Source organism: Polyodon spathula, chromosome 8, assembly GCF_017654505.1.
Source record: "Polyodon spathula isolate WHYD16114869_AA chromosome 8, ASM1765450v1, whole genome shotgun sequence".
Lineage (NCBI taxonomy): Eukaryota > Metazoa > Chordata > Actinopteri > Acipenseriformes > Polyodontidae > Polyodon > Polyodon spathula.
This window is the reverse complement of record NC_054541.1, coordinates 23,760,479-23,783,113: the sequence shown is the minus strand read 5'-3', so window position 1 is coordinate 23,783,113 and position 22,635 is coordinate 23,760,479. Positions and strand designations below refer to the sequence as shown.

The window sequence follows — 22,635 nt, the reverse complement described above, 5'->3', positions numbered from 1 at the left end:
AATGCATTCCAAATTTATTACCCGTGGATATGACGATCGTATTCTTAAAGAAACAATGTACCAAGCTAAAGAATGTAATTATTTGTCTAACAGTATAAAGGGAATATTTTTCAAACATTGGCAGGTACTAAAAATTGATTATTCCTTGAATTCGATAAGACAAACTGCCCCGTATTGCCTCTAAACATGTAAAAAACATTAAAGACAAATTGGTTCATTCATTTATTCCAAAAGTGGATAAAGCAATTACATGGTTATCTAATCCATTGGATGGTAATTTTAAATGTGGTCATTGTGTCCACTGCTCAAATACTGTAAATACTAAAACTATTAATCACCCATGAGAGGGTAGATACAAACTCAAGGTTTCATTAACTGTAATACCACAGGAGTAGAAAAGAGCCTTAAAAATAAGGGTCTCCAAACATAAAGCTGCAAATAGGAACTAAAATCACGACTATGCAACAGCCAAACACTATAAAAAAAAAAAAAGCTGGTCACAGATCATCACATTCATAAATTTTTGTTTTCATTACCAGCTTGAGGTGGGAACTTGGAGAGAAGCATGCTAGATATTTGCCTCCAAACATTAGAACCAATTGGTCTCAGTGAAGGAGTCAGTTTGTATCCTTTAATATGAAATCTCTGATTTAAGTCAGATATGTCACTTGCATTATACTGAAGTATCTTCAGTGTTGATAGTTTCTATTGTATGGATCTGTGCTGTGCTATACTGTTGATGAAATAATATGAAATCATGATCGAATTTGGATATATCAATTGTATTAAGCTGAATCAATTATTATATTTAATTTTAAAAATACACTTTATGTGGTAGATTGCTGCTGAACATATATAGAATGTTAGTGTAATATGACAATTGCATGATGTTGAATCAACTAATGTTTAATAATATATGTAGCAGATTGTTGCTAAGTATATGGAATGTGAATTGAATGTATTGATTGCTAAATCATTATTTCTTGCAATTGGATAGTGGTGTTAAATGACAATGAGTAAGGATCTAAATGAGTACGGATTTAACACATCTAATGAGTCCTGCTTTCAATACGCTCTGATGAAGACAACATGCCGAAATGTGTCAGCATATCTATTTTTACCTTGTTTTAATGAATAAGGTATGAATAATTGAGAGACACGTTTGGGATGCAGACTTTTATTTTGCAGGAGTTGCTGTCTTCTCTTCGGCGGAGGCAACATCTAAGAAGGTTATATATATATATATATATATATATATATATATATATATATATATATATATATATATATATATATATATATATATGCCTATAGGAAGTCTACACCACCTTGAACTTTTTTCACATTTTGTTGTGTCAGTGCCTCAGAGTTTCATGCATTTAAATGATGATTTTTTTCCCACTTATCTACACACCATACTCCACACTGTTAAGGGGAAAAAAGTTTTTATTAAGAAAAAAATATATATATATATATATATATATATATATATATATATATATATATATATATATATATATATATATATATATTAAAAATACAAAACTGAAAGATCATAATTGGATAAGTCTCCACCCCCCTGAGGTAATACTTGGTGGAAGCACCTTTGGCAGCAATTACAGCTGTGAGTCTGTTGGGATAGGTCTCTACCAACTTTGCACACCTAGATTTGGCAATATTTGACCATTCTTCTTTACAAAACTGTTCAAGCTCTGTCAAGTTCCTTGGGGAGCATTGATGGACAGCAATCTTCAAGTCATGCCACAAATTTTTGATTGGATTTAGGTCAGGGCTCTGACTGGGCCACTCAAGGACATTTACCTTTTTGTTCCTTAGCCACTGCACAGTAGGGATGGTGTTCTTTGGGTGCTGCGTTGTGTTGGGTTTGCACCAAACATAGCAATTTGTGTTTAGGCCTAAAAGTTCCATTTTAGTTTTGGGCTTTCTTGAGTAATGGCTTTATTTTTGCCACCCTACCATACAAGCTGGATTTGTGGAGTGCTTGGGATATTGTTGTCACATGCACACATTGACCAGTCTTGGCCATAAAAGTCTGTATCTCTTGCAAAGTTGCCAATGGCCTCTTGGTAGCCTCTCTGATCAGTCTCCTTCTTGCTCGGTCATCCAATTTGGAGGGACGGTCTGATCTAGGCAGGGTCTTGGTGGTGCCATACACCTTCCTCTTCTTAATAATCGTCTTGACCGTGCTCCAAGGGATATTCAAGGCCTCTGATATTTTTTTATACCCATCCCCTGATCTGTGCCTTTCAACAACTTTGTCTCGGAGTTCATCTGAAAGAGCCTTGGTGCTGATGGTTGAGTCTTTGCTTTGAAATGCACTACCCAGCAGGGGGAACCTATAGGAACTGTTGAATTTATCCTGAAATCATGTGAATCACTATAATTTAACACAGGTGGAAGCCATTTAACTTGGTGTGTGATTTTGAAGGTGATTGGTTACATATGAGCTAATTTAGGATTGCTATTACGAGAGAGAGAGAGAGAGAGAGAGAGAGAGAGAGAGAGAGAGAGAGAGAGAGAGAGAGAGAGGAAGAGAGGGAGAGATTGTAATTAAAAGTAATAAAAAATCTATGTCCTGTAGGAAGAAAAAAACAGTGCTTAAGCCTTAACCCAAAGTATGACCACATTGGTAACTGTGCAGACCACAGAATCTGGTGGTCTCAAGGTGCTCTATACAAAAAGGCAGCAAGTCAGCATTTTATTTTTCCATTGATTCAACAAACACACATAAGCAGGAAGAACTTCTGGACAAACTTTGTTATTGTGAAATGTAATATTTTTGGCACTTATAAGAGCCCTGCCAACGTTGGGGTTTCTGGTGTGTAATCTACATCCTCTTGTAATAAAATGTGTCCATATCAAGATTTATTAGGACTTAAGATTTAATAAGACTATTTAAGGAAAAAAATACTGCAGGTTTTTGCAATACCGACGATTGACAACATTTTGACAGTTTGGCTTGTTATCTTATTCACTGGTCTGAGGTGATACACAAAAGTTTTAGTAATGTTTAAGGAGACTTTTTTCTGTAAAGATTTAACGGCAGGTTTGGTCTGCCCTAAAAAGCCTATTACCCCAGCGTTCTCCATAGGCACGGGTATTTTGTCCCCGTAAACAAGAATTTGTGCCATTGCGCGCTTGTGTTGTAGCAGGTATATGGGCAATGCTGCCACTTTTGCTGTTATTAAAGGGCCAAGCAATGTAGTTGCTGTCTGGAAAATGATTATTACTATTTTATGTGTACTTACTTACTGCATTTACTTGTTTGAATGACTCGCAAAGCCAAGCATTACTGATGTATGAAAATCATGATTTGTGGGGATTTTATGCAACAGCAGGGTCTTTTCAAACAGCCAAAGGAGAGATTTGTTGTCATTCCCCATGTCCTGTATCAAGTAACAGTTGCGTTACTTCATAAGGCAGGCCATTCTATAAACATTCTCTGCTCTGACATCAGCGTCAAAAGAAATATGCGTTATAATACTGGTGAATTTCCATCAGTGCTGGGCTTGCACATAGCCTATGTGGCATGTTCACCTTTTGATGGGGCTGCCCTGTGAATACAAATGGAACCCAACTCTGAGATTTATCTATTCTATATGTATATTAATGTATCAATAAAATATCATGAAGGTCTATATTAAATAAAAAAAAAAGTTACAAAAATTGCATTGTAACGCATTTATCGCAGACTGATGTGTTCATTCGATATAGACTCAATATCAAGCTTTTATAATTACTGTATTCACTTAAAAATCACCCTTAGATTAAACATGTTGGTGCTTTTTCTGTCAACACATGCCCCAGAAAGTACCCACTGTCCTGCTCTCATTAATCTACCACCAGCAGATGGAAATATAACAAATATACGTATTTGTTATTATATATATATATATATATATATATATATATATATATATATATATATATATATATATATATATATATATATATATACACACACACACACACACACACACACACACACACACACATATATATATATATATATATACATTCGTGTACACTGTAGTAGTTCAACCTCTTAATATATAAATGTTTATATCAACTTGCGTGCCTCTTATTAAACTTAAGATAAAAATAATAACCCTATCTGGACGGACCTACTGGTTTAAACCATTGCATTGGTGGAGATGGGGGGACAGGTGCACAATGAGTAACATAGAATGACAGTAATAAGCCATTCCAATGTTTAGAAGTCCATTTACAATTTAGTTTTTTTTTAGTTTTTTTTTTTTAATAAACGGTGCCCCAAACCAAGAAGAGCTAATTTTCTGATGGTTCGTATAAAAACAAGGACTATCCCGCTAATAAGTTATCTTTGGAAACAGTTGATCGCAGTTCAACGTTTTTGCTGATCTGTTTTCGTCTTGTTTTCCTGGGAGGAAGGCAATCTACCTGTTAATATACATTTTGTTTTCACTGATTGAATTCTAAATTGACTGATTGTACCGAAGGATATAAAGAGAAGTGTGTGCTCACCGAATTCCCTTATTTGAGTTATTTTGTTTGGGTACCGCTTCGATTTTCCAACAATGTGAAATAAATAAATAAATAATTGTTCGGAAAAATGTTTACGTCAACACTGAAATACCGACACTTTTGAGTATAGAGCCCAAAGACACAATCTTCCAAAAATGTCTTAAAGATTTAAGAATAAACACCAAACACATGTGACAGCATCAGTAGTCGGGACTCCAGTAACTGTCAGCACTTGTTTCTTGAGTTGGTAGCTTTACCAGATCACCGGCTGTTTCTACCCGGTTCAAAGCCATACAAATATTCCACAAAACTATAAACCAAGTCATGTTAACATAAAGCTATGGGGATCTCTAGATCTCTAGAAGGTAACCTAACAATCTAGAAATATTCTCGTTGTGCTTCATATTTCTTTTACCTGTACTGGTGTTCTGTAGACTTTTGATTCGAGTTGTGTCCATAAAAAACGTTTTACCTTTGAAAACTGAATTTCCCATCCCTCCACGCAGCAAACTTCATACTGACTGACTGACACTAGTAGTCTTCAGGAATCGTCGCCTTAAGGACCGTTTACACTAAGCCGTCGCAAAATATTAAACAGCCTTAACAAATAATAAACTGCGCACTCAAATGATCAAAAGGTCGGCATCTTCCCTGCTGATTCTTGCTCATCTGAACTATCCCGTCCTTGGGATGTTGCACTTGTTGGCACCGTGTTCTAGTATTGTACATACTAAAAAACATTCACTTGTAATTTGCAGACCTCTTGCGACCTCTGCTGTTGAAAATAAAGTTTATTTTCCCTGAATGCCAAACTATATATTTTATTTATTTATTTATTTATTTACACCTTGTTACTTTTTAACCGAATGCACCTGGGTTTAAACAATTGTATAGTGTTTACATAATTTACACATAGTTTCAAAATGCTTTATTTATTTGTATTTGAATTATGTATTACTTTTGGTAAGAACTGTGTGTAACGTTTTACCTTAAACGCATTTAGATAAATGCATTTACTAAAATGAGAGAAAAAAAAGACTTATTGTTAATGTGTTTTGGTTTAATATTGAACGTTTTATATAAAACTCGTGCTTCTTGCTGTGCATTGGGAATAGTTGTAGAACCGAAACAAACTGACAATTGATATACTACGGGCATGATTCCTTTAGCGTGCCACATCGTGCCAGGTTTTGCATTGTGCCTATGCCCAACCACTTCGGCAATAAACTACGGTTATTGGGGGGGGGAAGGGGGGGGGACCTGTTATTTCAGACAGGTAGCAATTGTAAATTTATTAACGTTTCCATTTTAACCAGAAGATAAATATGCAATAAAAAGAAAACAAAAGAAAATAGTGTAAAATAATGAAGTGGAGAAATGTAAAAAAAAAAAAAAAAAAAAAAAAAAAAAACTTCTTTGTTGAACGCATGTCGGTTTTGTTTACAATGACAATTATCTATACCGACCTCCTGCCTACAGACTGAGCTAAATTTAAAAAGTGCAGTGGTTACCAACTGACCTCTGATCCCGGAAACGAAGGGGGGGGGGAAAAAAAGAAAAGAAAAATACGCGCATGCGTAATTCTCTCTGCAGGGGACTAATATATTGCCACGTGGACAATGACAAAATGTTAAGTTAAGACACAGCACATCATGATCCGTGCAACAAAGTGAGACCAAAAATATAGAGATAATTTATGTTTTAAAGTTTCTTGGTTTGCAATAATATAAGCATACAATGCGAGAACATCCGTCTCATGTAACATAGGCGGGTAATTTAAACTTTGCGCGGAGGAGGCACTTGTGGATACTGTAACAGCGGTGGGTGGAAACAAAGATCACAGATCTTCACTGGAAAACCGCCGTAGACAACGAGACGTAATTTTGTGCGCGGTGGGGGTGTTATAAGATTCATAGAACAGCGTCCTTGACAAATGGTGAGTGAATGCTGATACAGTAGCCACAGGCGTGGAGCTCTGCGCTGAAGCCGTGTAGTATACAAACGTTTTCACTTAGCGCCGTTCTGTGGGCTCCCTGCGGTGGGAGGGCGTAGGCATTGATGGAACCGTCCCCTGGCGGAGGGAGGAGGTATTACTATAGGATGCTAAGCTCCGCGTTGGGACTGGTTCCTTCGCAGCCATTTTCTGTCCAACCAAACGGCCGTTTTGAGAAGGTAACCAACCAGGGCTGCATTGGAGGTTTGTGCCTGGCTCCGGCCAATGGTTGCTAGCCGATTTCTCTTTGGCTCGAATCGAAATGTCCGTCTCTGACTTTTTTATTTGTTGTCTCTCGCATTGACATTTGGAGCAGGAAGTAATATAATAAAAGGGAATGAGGACGTTTTTGTTTTAAATCTATTGTTTAGGTTTTAGCTATTAGCAGGCCCGTGTTGGTAGCGTTCACAATCTCTCTGTTGTATGTGTTATAGAAAACATGTTACGAAGAGAGACAAAGAGACACAGGTACCAGCCAAAAAATCGCCAAAATGTTTAAAAAGAAGCATATTTGGAAGATTATGTGAGTTAGGAATGCTTTGTTTGTTTGAATGTCTCCATATTTGTTGCGTTATGAGAAAATGCCTGGAACTGATACGCTCCCTTTTCTTACTCTACAGTACTGTGCATACATGACTCTGTTCTTCAGTAGTTATTTCGTTTTGTTGTGTTTATGATCAAATTGTATTGAAATAATATTCAGTCGTATGTATATGTTTATAGTTATCGCACTCTGCTTCATTTTTTTATTTCTTCAAAGATGTTATATATTACCGCTTTTCATTAAAACCGTCCTTTTTAAAAAAAATCTAAAACGATTCAAAATAATTCGTGTCACATGTTTTAATTTAGCTAAAGAACACTTTGCTTTCTCAGGGAAACCGCTTTTGTATGTGTTATTGCTTCATTTTAACAAAGCAAAAATACTCGATCCTTTGTTTGCCCCAGTTTTTTAGGCCTTATTTTTGATACTGTAATAGTAAAGTTTTGCGGGGGGGGGGGGGGGGGGGGGGGGGGGGGGGGGTAATTTATTATGAACTGCAAATGTTGTGCTTTAAATACTGTTAATCGCGGTTTAGCAGTTTGCTAGAAACAATAAGTCAGTTTTATTGTCATCCAGATATGCGAGCACAGTAGTGGGTTCGGGTTGTTATGCCTCAAAACCGTTGCAAGCAAAAAGAGACGAGATACTAAATGAGCCTTTCAATGCTGTATAAAGAAACAAACACATAACGGTACGCTTAAGGACGATTACAAAGATGACCATAGGAAAAATATATCAATCCAAATACACTGCATCATGGGGGGGGGTGGGGTGAGATACATGTACAGATTGACGAAAAAGTACTGTCTGCTCACCATTTTGCATAAACTAATTAAAGATTGTTGCACAACAGTATATAGCTGTTAATTATATACATCTTTAATGTTTCTTCCAGCCACTTGCCTGCAATATGGGACTGGGTTCTTAGCAGAGTTTAGTTGTTGTTTTGTAGTGTGTTTCTAATTATCTTCCATCTTACCCACTTAGATGGATGGTGATAATTCAACAACAGATGCATCCCAGTTAGGAATTGCTGGTGATTATATCAGTGGAAGTCACTATGTGCTGCAGTCTCAAGAAGGTAAAAATGATTGTCCTTATCAGGTGTTAGTATGCTTCTGTATTAGTTTTGCGGTAGATGGAATTTGTTGCAAGTTGTATTATCCTTTGCGGGAGATATATTAATTGATGCTAATGTACTTATGAGCTCATATGCTTTGTGACAGAGATTCAGAATTACTAAGACATTTAAATTGAACGACAAGTGATTTGACTATAAATCTTTTAAAATGTTTTCAAGCCCTTTAAGTTTCTTTTTAGTATTTCTAAATTCAGCTGTATTTATGGCTGGTTTCACAGACCCAGATTAGAACTAACCTTTGACTACCTACCTCATTTAAGTAAAGTAGTCCAAGACTGGTGCTAATCATGGTCTATGAAATTAGCTGTTAGTGTTAAGTACGTTTATATATTTATATTTTAATTGTCCAGTGTGGAACATGAGTCTGCTGTGGGAAGACAGACACGTTTGCAGAGATGGTATGAAAGATATTAGAGGGGTTATCCTTGTTGCTTTTTTAAGATGATGGAGATGATGGAATGAATGACAATGAAGATGGCATTGGCAGCAAAGATGGCTTCCGCGAGCAAGATATCTATCTTCCAATTGCCAACGTTGCAAGGATAATGAAGAATGCCATACCCCCTACTGGGAAGGTAACCTAACCATGTATAATAACCATGCTACTTTTTTCAATCACAAGTCTGCATATCTTCCAAATCATAGTAGACATTTTGTCAACCAAGAAATGTATCTCAACAGGAGAAAATTTGGGATGTTGTTTGTAAGTGCACCTTTTGGACGGTATATAAATCCACAAACATAATTGAGATTTATCCATAATATAGTCTGAATGTTAAAATGACTAGCTAATGCACAGTTTATTTTGGATATTTAGATTGCTAAAGATGCCAAGGAGTGTGTGCAGGAGTGTGTAAGCGAGTTCATCAGCTTCATTACATCAGAGGCCAGCGAGCGATGCCACCAGGAAAAACGCAAAACCATCAACGGGGAGGATATCCTGTTTGCCATGTCCACCCTCGGCTTTGACAGCTATGTGGAACCACTCAAACTCTACCTGCAGAAGTTCAGAGAGGTACTGTATATTAGTGTTGTAAACCCTGACGTTGACATCGATTATCATGCAAATTCTACGAAGATTATCAATCATTAGAATTAAAATGCTTAAAACCACTTCCCTAACAGGAACAGTTTAAAGGAACAATAAGTCCTCTTTTTTTTATACAGCATGCTATAAAAAACTAATTCAAACAAATCCTGATATTTTAAGACATGTCTGATAAATAAATTGGCATTTAAATATAGCACTCTTCAATTTTCGTATTTCAGCCATGACTAGCCTTTGCCTTGTTTTGTGTAAAATCTGACAAATTTCCAGTGTAAACATAACCATAAGTTAAGAAGAAAAAAAAAAAATCAACCCTACTGTCTAAAGGAGAAAAAAAACTAGGTTTGAAATAATTCAATTGCTGTTTACAATTTATGAATTGTGGCCCTGCTTCTGCTAGTGAATGCAGCAGTCCCTTCCAGTATGTCACGGCTGCAGAGATGCAGGTCAATTTTTGCTGTTATATTTTAATCAAGTGACTTTGCATAGCTACCTAGATTTGTATTATCTTCAGTGAATACAACTATATAGTTATTTTTCCAAACAGTACGTTAGAGGTAGCCGTCTGTCCTCAATGGAACTTTCGACAGCGACAATCCGGGGCGGGTTTAGCATCCTAGGAGATCTCTCAACTGATATTGTTAAGCGAGTGAACATTTTGAGAGTGTACAGTAATTTTGCTTTCTACTGGTGCAAACTGTTTTGTATAACCTGCAATGTTCATTGGATCACATACGTCGAGCTACAATCCAGCGGCATTTAGACTCAGATAGCAATCAAAAAACTAGAAATGTTGCGGATAGTGCATTTCTTCAAAACAAAAAGGTAAAAAAATCAATTCTGAAACAACATAGTAATGTTAACCCTTTGCAGTCCATTTATTCAGCGCTTGTCGGGCACGTCAGGTCCTATTTATTTTCACACGCGCTATTTAATTGTTTTGTTCCCCCCATAGTAAACCAGGTTTTAAAAGCATTGACTCGCAAAAGGACATCAGTACTGCATCTCCAGCCAAGCTCCACCCCTTGTTCGCTGTATTTTTCACATACCTCTTTATAGGTGCATACTGATAAACCCTCTCCTGATAACTTGTTTTATCACCAAACTCCTCAATAGTGTGATCAAAGTCATTATTTTGTTACTATAACATCTCAAAAAGCTCTGCAAACGTCTGATATTCTGAGCTCTGGATGCAGAAGCAGCTATCTCCTTTGTTTATGTCTGTGTTATCACTGTAGTGCATGGGGCTACAAGATACGCCCCTTTTTTCGGCTTCATTCGGCTCCTATCAGTCTCACTCAGCCATTGAAAGGTTTTCTCTGCTTTTTTCCAGAGAAAAAACGTAGAGACCTGTGTCTTTTTGACTGGAAAGGGAAAATTGTAATGTCGGACATAGGACCGCAAAGGGTTAAGTATTATTAGTTTCGCTCAAGACAGACGGCTACAGTTGGGACTGATTTAAAACAAAATATTTATAAAATACATTAACAAAGCAGGTTACTCTTGATCTCTGCCTAATCATCCTTTTAGAAGCTACAACACAGAGTATGTTCTTGACAGTAAGTTAATATATACAAGACATGTTTTTAATTTAATGGAATATTCGATTTCATTAAAATATTATCGATTTGTTAACGTGGGGTCCCAATCGATAAATAATTAGATTATCATTACAAGCCTAATATGTATTTGTGTCCTTTTGTTAACATCAGTTTAAAGACCACCCTTGCAGTCAAAATACCCCTGCAAGAGTTTCAGAACATATTTGATTTCCTTTTGTTTTTATTTTTTGTCAGTATGTGCTGCAGATTCCAACACATTAAACTTTGATATGTGGTGCCTTTGAAAATAGCGATTTCACGGGATGCGTGGAAATCGTTAAATTAGCCCAATACCGTGATTTTTACAATATTCTTAAGAAATAAAAATAATTTCATAATTGTGTTTCATACGAATAAAAAATGAATTGCGCTATAAAAAATAAAGATTTATTATTATTATTATAAATTATTATTTGTTTGTTTGCGCAAATATCCCTTTTGAAAAATTGGACAACCAAAAGTTACGGAAATTCTTCAGACAGAGTGTAGCAAATGGTGGAGCGATTCCTTCAGCCCAGCTGAGATGAATACTTACCTAAAATAACTGAGTATCACAAGCAGGAGATTATGGAATTGGTAAAACGGTCTGGTTGCTTGTCAGTGGTCACACTGACGAGTCGACTGATGCACAAGATCAGTATGGGTTACGCGTTTTTATTTGTTTTGCAAGACCTAAATGGTGAACATGCACCTGATGTACTAGAACTGAAAGCTGAAAACAACACTATTTCATAAACTTTTGTAAAATGCTTAAATAACTTTGTCAGTTTTGTCAGTGCATTTATCTGTATATTTGCTGTTTTAAAAAATGATATTAATCTGTACATGTAACTTAGATTTGCGTGCACATCCGGCGAAATACAATACTTTACCCGTGACACTGCCGTGAATATTAACGAAAATGTCTGATTTTTACATGACCATTTAAGATTGAATTGATTCTCTGTTCTATCTTTCTTCAGGCAATGAAAGGGGAGAAAGGGATTGTAACGTCAGTTACAGTTGCAGATGGCCTTGGGGACGAATTGACTGATGAGTCCTTCAGTAAGTATAACTAGTACTACTTTTCACATGTATTGGTAAAAAAAAAAACTAGCCAGTATTCCTTAGTATTAGCCAGTATTATCAGGAATTCCTGTTATCATTGCCGAAGAGTCTACTGCTCTACATTGATAATACAGTGCCTATAGAAAGTCTACACCCCCTTGAACTTTTTTCACATTTTGTTGTGTCAGTGCCTCAGTTTCATGCATTTAAATTAGGATTTTTTTCCACTTATCTACACACCATATTCCACACTGTTAAGGGGGGAAAAAGGTTTTATTGAGAAAGATTATATATTAAAAATACAAAACTAAAAGATCATAATTGGATAAGTCTCCACCCCCCCCTGAGTTAATACTTGGTGGAAGCACCTTTTGGCAGCAATTACAGCTGTGAGTCTGTTGGGATAGGTCTCTACCATCCTGACAAGTGCCCCAGTCCCTGCCGATGAGAAACATCCCCATAACATCATAACATGATGCTGGCACCACCATGCTTCACAGTAGGGATAGTGTTCTTTGGGTGATGTGCTGTGTTGGGTTGGCGCCAAACATATGCTTTGCATTTAGGCCAAAACGTTCCATTTTAGTTTTGTCAGACCACAAAACTTTTTGCCACATGTTTACAGAATCTCCTGAGTTATTATTTTTTCTTATTTATTTTTTTTGCATACTTCAAACGGGATTCAGGGTGAGCTTTCTTGAGTAATGGCTTCCTTCTTGCCACCCTACTATACAGGCCAGGTTTGTGGAGTGCTTGGGATATTGTTGTCACATGCACACTTTGACCAGTCTTGGCCATAAAAGCCTGTAGCTCTTGCAAATTTGCCATTGGCCTCTTGGTAGCCTCTCTGATCAGTCTCCTTCTTGCTTGGTCATCCAGTTTGGAGGGACAGCCTGAGCTAGGCAGGGTCTTCATGGTGCCATACACCTTCCACATCTTAATAATCATCTTAACTGAGCGCCGAGGGATATTAAAGGCCTTTGATGTATATATATTTTTTATACCCATCCCCTGATCTGTGCCTTTCAACAACTTTGTCCCAGAGTTCTTTTGAAAGCTCCTTGGTGCTCATGGTTGAGTCTTTGCTTTGAAATGCACTACCCAGCAGAGGGAACCTACAGGAACTGCTAAATTTATCCTGAAATCATGTGAATCACTACAATTTAACACCAGTGGAGGCCACTTAACTTGATGTGAGAATTTTGAAGGCGATTGGTTACAGCTGAGCTAATTTAGAATTGCTATTACAAGGGGGGTGGACACTTATCCAACCAAACTATTTCAGTTTTTATTTCTAATTAATTTTCTATAAATTTCTAGACTTTTTTCACTTGGAAGTTGTGGGGTAGGATGTGTAGATAAATGAAAAAAATAAAATAAAATAATTCCAGGCTATAAGGCAACAAAATGTGAAAATTTTAAAAGGGGTTGTAGACTTTCTATAGGCACTGTATACTGTTCATTGACATACCACATACAGCATTCACTGAACTGATACTTTCCATTTAAGTGGTACACAAGTGGTTAATAAAATGCATTGTTTTTCTTACCCACTGACTCCCAAAAGTCATCCATCACCAATATGTACACTGGAAAAGAGATCGGTGATATCACAATTTGCCCAAATGAAACTTGCCATTTGTACTCCTAGAGTATTGAATGACAACATCTAACACAGAAATTTTGGCACCTGAGATGGCTGGAATATTAATGGAATGAAAACCTTTCCAGTATATTTGCAGGTGCTTATTCACAGCAGTGGATAAAATTGGTATTTGAGAGTAATCTATGGCTAATTTCTTGATCTAATAAATTGCACAGATTAATTATCTCCCTTCTTGGCAATCTGTACTTTGATATTAATTCCTAGTCTGTATAAAATGGCTCTCTTGCTTCTGATTTCTCTGCCATATTGACAGCCAGCTGGTAGTGTGAGCCGATACTTACGGTTGCTGTCTGTCTGTTGCCAGTTTCAGGTGAAAATCTAATTATCTCGGAGGTACCTGCGATTCGGCGCAAATCCACTTTTATGAAATGGGCCCCAGAATGTTTGCAAAAAACAAAAAAAAACAAAGGCATGAGAAAAATGTGATTTTAAATTACATAAATAATATAAGTTTACATAAGTTGAAATGAAGGGCCAGAATAAACTTTGTCGGCCATGCAAAGCAGCGCACTCCAATATCATTCGGTATATTCTTAAAAAAAAAAAAAAAAAAAAATCAGTATGAAAAAAAAAAGTTAAATGAGGATTAAGGATCTGTGACCATTTACTTTATTTTGTTAACAAATTGGTAACATTTAAGGATGTAGCAGGAGATCTCTCTCCTTATACATACATTTATTGTACTACTTTTAAGTAGGGTAATAGTAGCTTTATTTCAGTTATTGTCCCCCCCCCCCTTCCCCCAATTAAAACAGTTGCTTTTTGTCTTTGTACTTCAGCTAACCAATTGCCTGCTGGACTGATAACTGCAGATGGGCAACAGCAAAATGTAATGGTGTATACAACCTCATATCAACAGGTAAAGATCCTAAAACACTCCACTTAAAGGACTCTGGTCAGACCTTCTGAAGATTACACTGAACTGTAATGATGTAGAAACAAGTATTGCAATTGACATGAAGCTTCATACTGTAGGCAAGCTAAAAGTTAAAGCAAGAACTCAAAACTCAAACTTTTTTCTGCCATTTCTTGGTCCATGAAAGTAAACCCAGACTTCATATATGATAGTACTTACAAACTTTAATGATAAATATGTAGTTTACACTTCTGTGTTATTCTGATTTGTTTTTTGATAACCTTTTAGATTGCTTTTAAAATTACTTCTGTCCTACTTGAGGACAGTCTTGCAAGAGTGAAAATGCTCTAATGTAGGCAATTGTGAGATGAAGTAATTTTGCTTTGCTCTAGATTTCTGGCGTGCAGCAGATCCAGTTTTCATGACCTAACCCCCTTTCCCTTCGGACCAAGAATCATTGCTGGGCTGAGGAAGAACAGCAGTGTTAACAAAGCTGGAGTGCAACATCAGTGGGAGACAGATAGGCCAGCTGTTGTAACCTTTTCAGTGCAAAATAATAACTTCAAACATATTACGAGTAGTTGTAGACATGAGATCAGGACTGAATCTGGTCAGATCTGGTTATCGATAGGTTTTTAGGAACTGAGTTAAAGGTTTTAGATTTTTTTTTTTTTTTTTTGTACATTAGTTGTTTTGGGGTTTTGTCCAAGTTTTAAAATTGGAAAAAGCAAAACATGTAGAAAGGAGTGCTGTTGACTCTTTTTCTTGATATAAAAAAGAGGATTTATCCCTGTCTGCACAGTAGGGGTCAGATTCTTTTCATACTCAATCATGTTACTCTTTGTAATGTCTCATGAAATCACATGAGATTACATGTTAGTCCTTTTAATAAAATGCAAAGGTGAAATTGCTTTTTGAAAGTTGTCTTACTTTATTTTTTAATGTTTCATTTTCTACACCTTGCTTCAGCTGACGGACTTGAATTTCTTATTTGGCTGTTTTAGTGGATTTGAGAAATAGGTCACGCTAGTGATGGGCACCAGTTTGGTATTTTGACATATTGATAATTTCCATAGCATGGGATTAAAAAAAAAAAAAAAAAAAAAGTGTATGCTCGCAGACATACTTTTTATTGCTAATACTGCTAAAATAGAAACACAGTACAATCCCGTTTATTTTATATAAAGATACAACAAACCCTATACGTACCAATCCTTGTCAGTCTCGTAAACCAAGAAATATTATTTAACCATTTTATTCCATTCATTGGCGTTTTGGTACCAAATGCTTTATGCCGCATTAAGTTTGTCACGATTGGCCATCTGTAAAGTTGTCGGTGTCGTGCTGAATTTTGCGTTACTTTGAGATATGCTCATAAATTGTCTTGTGTGATTACTTTTGCTATTAATTTATTCATCGCTATGGTTTAAATGTGAACTTTCAGTACTATAAATGAGATTTTTTAGACATCAAAACAATCTCAAAATAAGACACTAGATTACTTTTAGAGGTGTCGTGAATCAGTACACACAGAGCACTTAAATTATTTACAGAATGGCTTGATCATTAACAACCCTGAAGTCTGCACAATGAAGTATGGAAATATTTTGGTTTGTGATGGTTGATGGAATTATAAAATAAAGATTTTTTTTTTTCTTAATGGATATTATGAAGCAATGCACCATTAAGTTTAAGTAAGTTCTTGCTTTGCATATGAAAATATCTGTTAATTTTTCATATATATATATATATATATATAGAGAGAGAGAGAGAGAGAGAGAGATGATATTGTAGTTGTGTGATTATTTTTATGTGCTCGATATCAATATAAAATTCTCAGTGTTGCCACCCACTAGGTCACACAATTGTACCCCAGCAAATAAGAATCGTTTGTGTGAATTCTATTCTGTGTAAACATGTCCAAATAACAGCAGTTTTGAGTATTTGGGACTATTTCAGAGACAAACCCCCACTGCACCTACACTTCCAGGAAATAAGGGAATATGGTGCAATTCTTGGCTAGCAAAAAAGAAAAAAAAGACAAGGATACAGAAAAGTGAGTTTTTTATATATAACAGTAGTAACCAAGTAAAACCTATACAATTCATGTTACAGTTCTGTTACAGGTTTTCCTTTGTACAACAAGTAGAATGAAAAGACATTTGAATATGTATTTCAGACTGAAAGGTTGTATAGTTAAAATACTACATTCTGATTAACGATTGTGATGATGCTTCTGAGGCCTAATGCCAAATGGCAGAGGTATTATCAACGTTAAGGTTGAGACAAAATAAAAAAGTAAAAGCAAGAACATATATATTTAAATTATCTAGATGTTTAATATGAAATTATATATATATATATATATATAAGTGTCAATTGGGAGAGAATTTTAAATTGAAATTCTCGTCAACTGCAATGCACATATTTCCTACGACTCCATCAGCTTGAACTTAAGAACATAAGAACATAAGAAAGTTTACAAACGAGAGGAGGCCATTCGGCCCATCTTGCTCGTTTGGTTGTTAGTAGCTTATTGATCCCAAAATCTCATCAAGCAGCTTCTTGAAGGATCCCAGGGTGTCAGCTTCAACAACATTACTGGGGAGTTGATTCCAGACCCTCACAATTCTCTGTGTAAAAAAGTGTCTCCTATTTTCTGTTCTGAATGCCCCTTTTTCTAAACTCCATTTGTGACCCCTGGTCCTTGTTTCTTTTTTCAGGCTGAAAAAGTCCCTTGGGTCGACACTGTCAATACCTTTTAGAATTTTGAATGCTTGAATTAGGTCGCCACGTAATCTTCTTTGTTCAAGACTGAACAGATTCAATTTTTTTAGCCTGTCTGCATATGACATGCCTTTTAAGCCCGGAATAATTCTGGTCGCTCTTCTTTGCACTCTTTCTAGAGCAGCAATATCTTTTTTATAGCGAGGTGACCAGAACTGAACACAATATTCAAGATGAGGTCTTACTAGTGCATTGTACAGTTTTAACATTACTTCCCTTGATTTAAATTCAACACTTTTCACAATGTATCCAAGCATCTTGTTAGCCTTTTTTACAGCTTCCCCACATTGTCTAGATGAAGACATTTCTGAGTCAACAAAAACTCCTAGGTCTTTTTCATAGATTCCTTCTCCAATTTCAATATCTCCCATATGATATTTATAATGTACATTTTTATTTCCTGCGTGCAGTACCTTACAATTGAAATTGAAATTGTCGCAATACAAAAGCACTTCTAGTAAAACTGCATTTTTACCACTTGACTTTCAGATGCCAAAGAAAATTATTTCGAATTTTGCTAGCAACACACTTGGCTTAAAAATACATAGAAATACCACCTTTCCTGATGAAACCACAATATGCTATAAAAACATACAATGATACTGTTGTTCATGATATAAGTGCACGCAATTCACAAAGCAGATGCATTTATTACAGTCTGTACATGAAAGAAGAATGGCTTACAATAGTCAAGCTAAATTAGTTACTTTTGTTTGGCATTTAGAGCAATGCTCCCTAAACTGAAACCATGAAAGAAATGTCCATTTAATACTGTGCCAGATTTACCACATTAAGAAAATTGAAACAGCAGGGGATGTTAGACTGACAAGTTGGTTCCTTACTCCACCCACATTTGTCTTTGTTACAGAAAGAGGTATGCCCCTTTCACACTGGCACTCATACCCAGGTCCTGATCCAGGTTCTGGCTACCTGGGTTACAATCCTACAAAAGTGTGAAACCATGTACCTGGGTTGTACCCGGGTTGCAGAGACCCACCTCAGGATGTGGGTGGACATGCTATGAGCGAGACAAATGCACCCATAGTAAGCTGAGGAAATAAACAACCACAGCAAGGAACATTTGTTTATTCTGTTTAGCCATATTGTTGCTTGAGACACACTGCAGGGATGAAGAAACATTTGCTCCAATCAACATTTGGTCCGACGATTCAATACAGAGACACTCGGATCAAGTGTCCGTAACAAACTGCTTCCGGGGCATCGATACATGCATTGTGTACTTGCGCCTGTCACCTAAAAGATGTCTGTTATCAAACGCAGTGTGAAATCGCATAGGCGACCCGCATAACACCTGACCCAGGTAGAGCATGCCAGTGTTCACAAAGCACTTCATATACAGTATATAGTGAAATATACATCTACTATAATATTACAGTATAACAAAGGCAGGATTGTTTTTTTCCTTTTTTATAGTCCTGGAAAGTAGTGACTTGTATCAAGTAAAGACGAAAACACTTCGAACTTGGCAAATAATAATTTTAACCCAGTAACCAATATTTGACCAATAAAACAAAGAAATCACCAGCATATTATAACACTGTATTTAGAGCATTGTTATTAAGCAACATTGGCAGAAACATTAAGGACAGTAGATTTTAGAGAAGAGAATTTTTTAATAACAAAATTTAATTTTAGGTCCTAATTCGAAGGCAATAAAGCAAACGGAGGACTACACTAATGGTTAGAAAGTATAAAACTGGCAAGAAACTACTAATAATCATCAAACTCAGTTTCTGCAAGTTTTTTTTTCCTTGTGTTATTACACTGATAAATTTGACTTTCATATCAGAACCAGAACTGATTAATAGTGAGATGATTGATATCACAATCAAGACAGAACAGACAACTCTGTGTAAGGAAAAACCCAATTTATTTATTTATTGAGAATATGCTTGGCTTCTACTTTTAGTGTCTTAAAAATAGTTTTTACATTAAAAACCCTGTTAGAAGTATGATCGATTGTAGTCATTTTCATTAAAAAGGTCATCAGTAGAACAAAAACATCACAATGAAATAAAAAATCCCTTTTTAAAATGTATGTTTTGCTTGCTTAACTGATAAAGCATTTATTTGGCTCAGTGACGTTGCAGCACTTTTCACTGGAGTAGGTAAATTACCCATTTCTTCACAATTCTCAAATCATAGTCAGAAGCTAAAAACATCTAAGTACAGTGCCTATAGAAAGTCTACACCCCCTTTCAAAATGTTCACCTTTTGTTGCCTTATAGTCTGGAATTAAAATGCATTAAAAGTGGGTTTTTTTCATTTATCTACACATCCTATTCCACCACTTCCAAGTGAAAAAAAGATAATTCTAGAAATTTGTAGAAAATTAATTAAAAATAAAAACTGAAATAACTTGGTTGGATAAGTGTCCACCCCCCTTGTAATAGCAATACTAAATTAGCTCAGGTCTCACCAATCACCTTCAAAATCACACAACAAATTTAGTGGCCTCCACCTGTGTTAAATTGTAGTGATTCACATGATTTCAGGATAAATTCAGCAGTTCCTGCAGGTTCCCTCTGCTGGGTAGTGCATTTCAATGCAAAGACTCAATCATGAGCACCAAGGCACTTTTAATAGAACTCCAGGAGAAAGGCACAGATCAGGGGATGGGTATAAAAAAAAATATCAACGGCCTTGAATATCCCTTGAGGTCAAGATGATTAAGAAGTGGAAGGTGTATGGCACTACCAAGACCCTGTCTAGATCAGGCCTTCCATCCAAATTGGATGACCGAGCAAGAAGACGACTGATCAGAGAGGCTACCAAGAGGCCAACGGCAACTTTGCAAGAGTACAGGCTTTTATTTCCAAGACTGGTCAGCGTGCATGTGACAACAATATCCCAAGCACTCCACAAATCTGGCCTGTATGGTAGGGTGGCAAAGAGTAAGCCATTATTCAAAAAAGCCCACCTTGAATCTTGTTTTGAAGTATGCAAAAAAAAACACTTGGGAGATTCTGTAGCCATATGGCAAAAAGTTTTGTCGTCTGACGAAACAAAAATGGAACTTTTTGGCCTAAATGCAAAGCGTTATGTTTGGCGCAAACCCAACACGGCGCATCACCCAAAGAACACCATCACTACTATGAAGCATGGTGGTGGCAGCGTCATGTTATGGGGATGTTTCTCATAGGCAGGGACTGGGGCACTTGTCAGGATGGTAGAGACCTATCCCAACAGACTCACAGTTGTATGTGCTGCCAAAAGGTGCTTCCACCAAGTCTTAACTCAGGGGAGTGGAGACTTATCCAATTATGATCTTTCAGTTTTGTATTTTTAATATATAATTTTTTTCTCAAAAACTTTTTTCCCCCTTAACAGTGTGGAGTATGGTGGGTAGATACGTGGAAAAAGATCCTCATTCAAATTAATGAAACTTTGGAGGCACTGATACAACAAAATGTGAAAAAAGTTCAGTCTGTAGACTTTCTATAGGCACTGCAAGTGAAGTTGACAAACAATACAGCTAGTGTCTCCAGAAAGAATATTTCTCCAACTGACGTATACGGTTCATCTACTTATCGGCAGAGATTGTATCCTCATACTAAAACCCTACTTTGAGGAATGCTAGGCATTAAGTAATGTAATAAACACGTATTAAAAAATACTATTTTAGTATGAAATTACACAGGAGCATTGACACTGGCTTTTATAGACATTTTAGGTAAAAAATAGTCTTTTTAGGCTGTATTGTTTAACTTGTACTTTTAACAAATACAGCAAATATTGTTGCTCAATATTTAGTGCTTCTTGCACAAAATAACTCAAAACAAACAACAAATAATATTGAAAAATAAATGAATGTATCAAGGAACGGACTGGATGAGGCGTACCAAAGGAAGAAACTTTGGTGCGCTCAACTAGGTGCTGAAGCAGATCAGCGAGGATGGATAGTTCAGGTTTACCTAGTGGAGGTGGGTTGTCGAGGATTTGTGGCACACGCCACAAACAGGTTTCTCAGAGACATCGGATTCAGAGGTCAAGAGTTGCGACGTATAGTGAAGAACTTAGCTGTAGCAGCAGAGAGGAGCAGCAACTGGCTGTGGTTGAGACGAAGAGATTCTGGTTGGGGACCTCAAGCACAGCAGAAATAAAATAAACCGTTGATGTAAAGGAAGGTAAGTAAGCTGGGCTTAGCCGAGTGGAGGATGGAGGATGGAGGGGGGGGGGGGTTAATGTTGGGACGCCACAACCACTGTCGAACCCTCTTAAGGTGTCATGGACTAGTCAACCAATCAACAAGTATGGAAGGTGCCCACTTGAAGGCCCCAGGGAAGTACCCTACTCAGCTCAGTACAGACAGTTGTCATGTTGATGCACTAGGGTGACTGCACTGTGGTTGATAACTGGAGCCAGCATTGCAGCCATTGTGTGTACTGATGTACCAGGGAGACAATATAAGCTGATCAAATTAGTTTACAGTAAAAGCAGCTATGTTTTAGTTAGTGCTTATCTTGGCGAGAGTCCAATATCAGAATGAAGTTTTTAACACCTACACTCATGTAATGGAAATCTCCAACTCCTCATGAAAGGAGCCTATGCCTGTAGCTGTACTAACCTGGGTTATAAAAGATTAACATTCAGGGGACGTGAACAGAAAGACATTACCCATGAAGCCTGACAATAGCCCAAGGTGCACTGCAACACATGCTGCGGTGAACTGGTCTGTTAGCAGATTTAAACTTGACTATGTATCTGTGTGGCAAACTAAAATAGAAGATATGTAGACAATCACTGTACACTGTGCTGGCACTTATGATGAGCTACTTCAGATACTCCAGAAAGAATATCCCTCCTTTAACAGTACCGATTAAGAGTTTGCCTAGCCACATGTATTGCTCAAACCTGAAGGTTATGTTACAACATGGCAAGGCAAAGGTCAGCATGCAGCTACAGCTACCACCAATAAGGCACAAAACCCTGATCCACAAGCAGATGAGAACTTTAAACACAGGAGGAAGCAACTGTAAATCAAGGTCACGACATTACGTCTAAAACAAAAATACATTGTACCCATTTTCCTCAATATTAGATCCGGTACCATTTTGTTTAGAAATTAACCCCTGGTTGTAACCTGTATTGTGCATGGCATATAAGAGTGCTTATACTCTACACACAAACACATATAAACCACATTTTATAAGACTGTACACTACAAACTGAGAAATAGAATGGATTTTTTTTCTTCTAGTCCTCACTCCAGAAATCCAGGTTCTTAGGATAAAAAAAAAAAAAAAAAACACCTCCCTCCCTCGCTCTCTACATTGAAGGTTCACCCAGCAATATGCAGAATTATAATGACTTACATTCACAAAAACATACAATAATCCTCCAGCAATCTGGCTCTTCTGTGTATACTGGGATTACCCACTATGACTAAAGACAGACCAGATCCTCT

At 36.7% G+C, this 22,635-nt stretch overlaps 1 protein-coding gene across 6 annotated transcripts; it reads left to right on the top strand.

Moving 5' to 3' along the window:
- The first annotated feature begins 6,146 nt into the window (after positions 1 to 6,146).
- On the top strand, positions 6,147 to 15,330 carry LOC121319623 (nuclear transcription factor Y subunit beta). 6 transcript variants are annotated; one of them, XM_041257231.1, is made up of 7 exons: positions 6,147 to 6,193; positions 8,049 to 8,142; positions 8,644 to 8,777; positions 9,020 to 9,217; positions 11,814 to 11,895; positions 14,344 to 14,423; positions 14,813 to 15,330. In XM_041257231.1, exons 2-7 carry the CDS (start codon positions 8,049 to 8,051, stop codon positions 14,843 to 14,845), a joined length of 621 nt encoding a protein of 206 aa, XP_041113165.1. In that variant the 5' UTR covers positions 6,147 to 6,193; the 3' UTR covers positions 14,846 to 15,330. The 6 variants fall into 6 exon arrangements, with proteins under 6 accessions (XP_041113165.1, XP_041113162.1, XP_041113160.1 ...); XM_041257228.1 differs by lacking the exon at positions 6,147 to 6,193 and adding an exon at positions 6,201 to 6,460; XM_041257226.1 differs by lacking the exon at positions 6,147 to 6,193 and adding an exon at positions 6,568 to 6,696.
- The last annotated feature ends 7,305 nt before the right edge of the window (positions 15,331 to 22,635 follow it).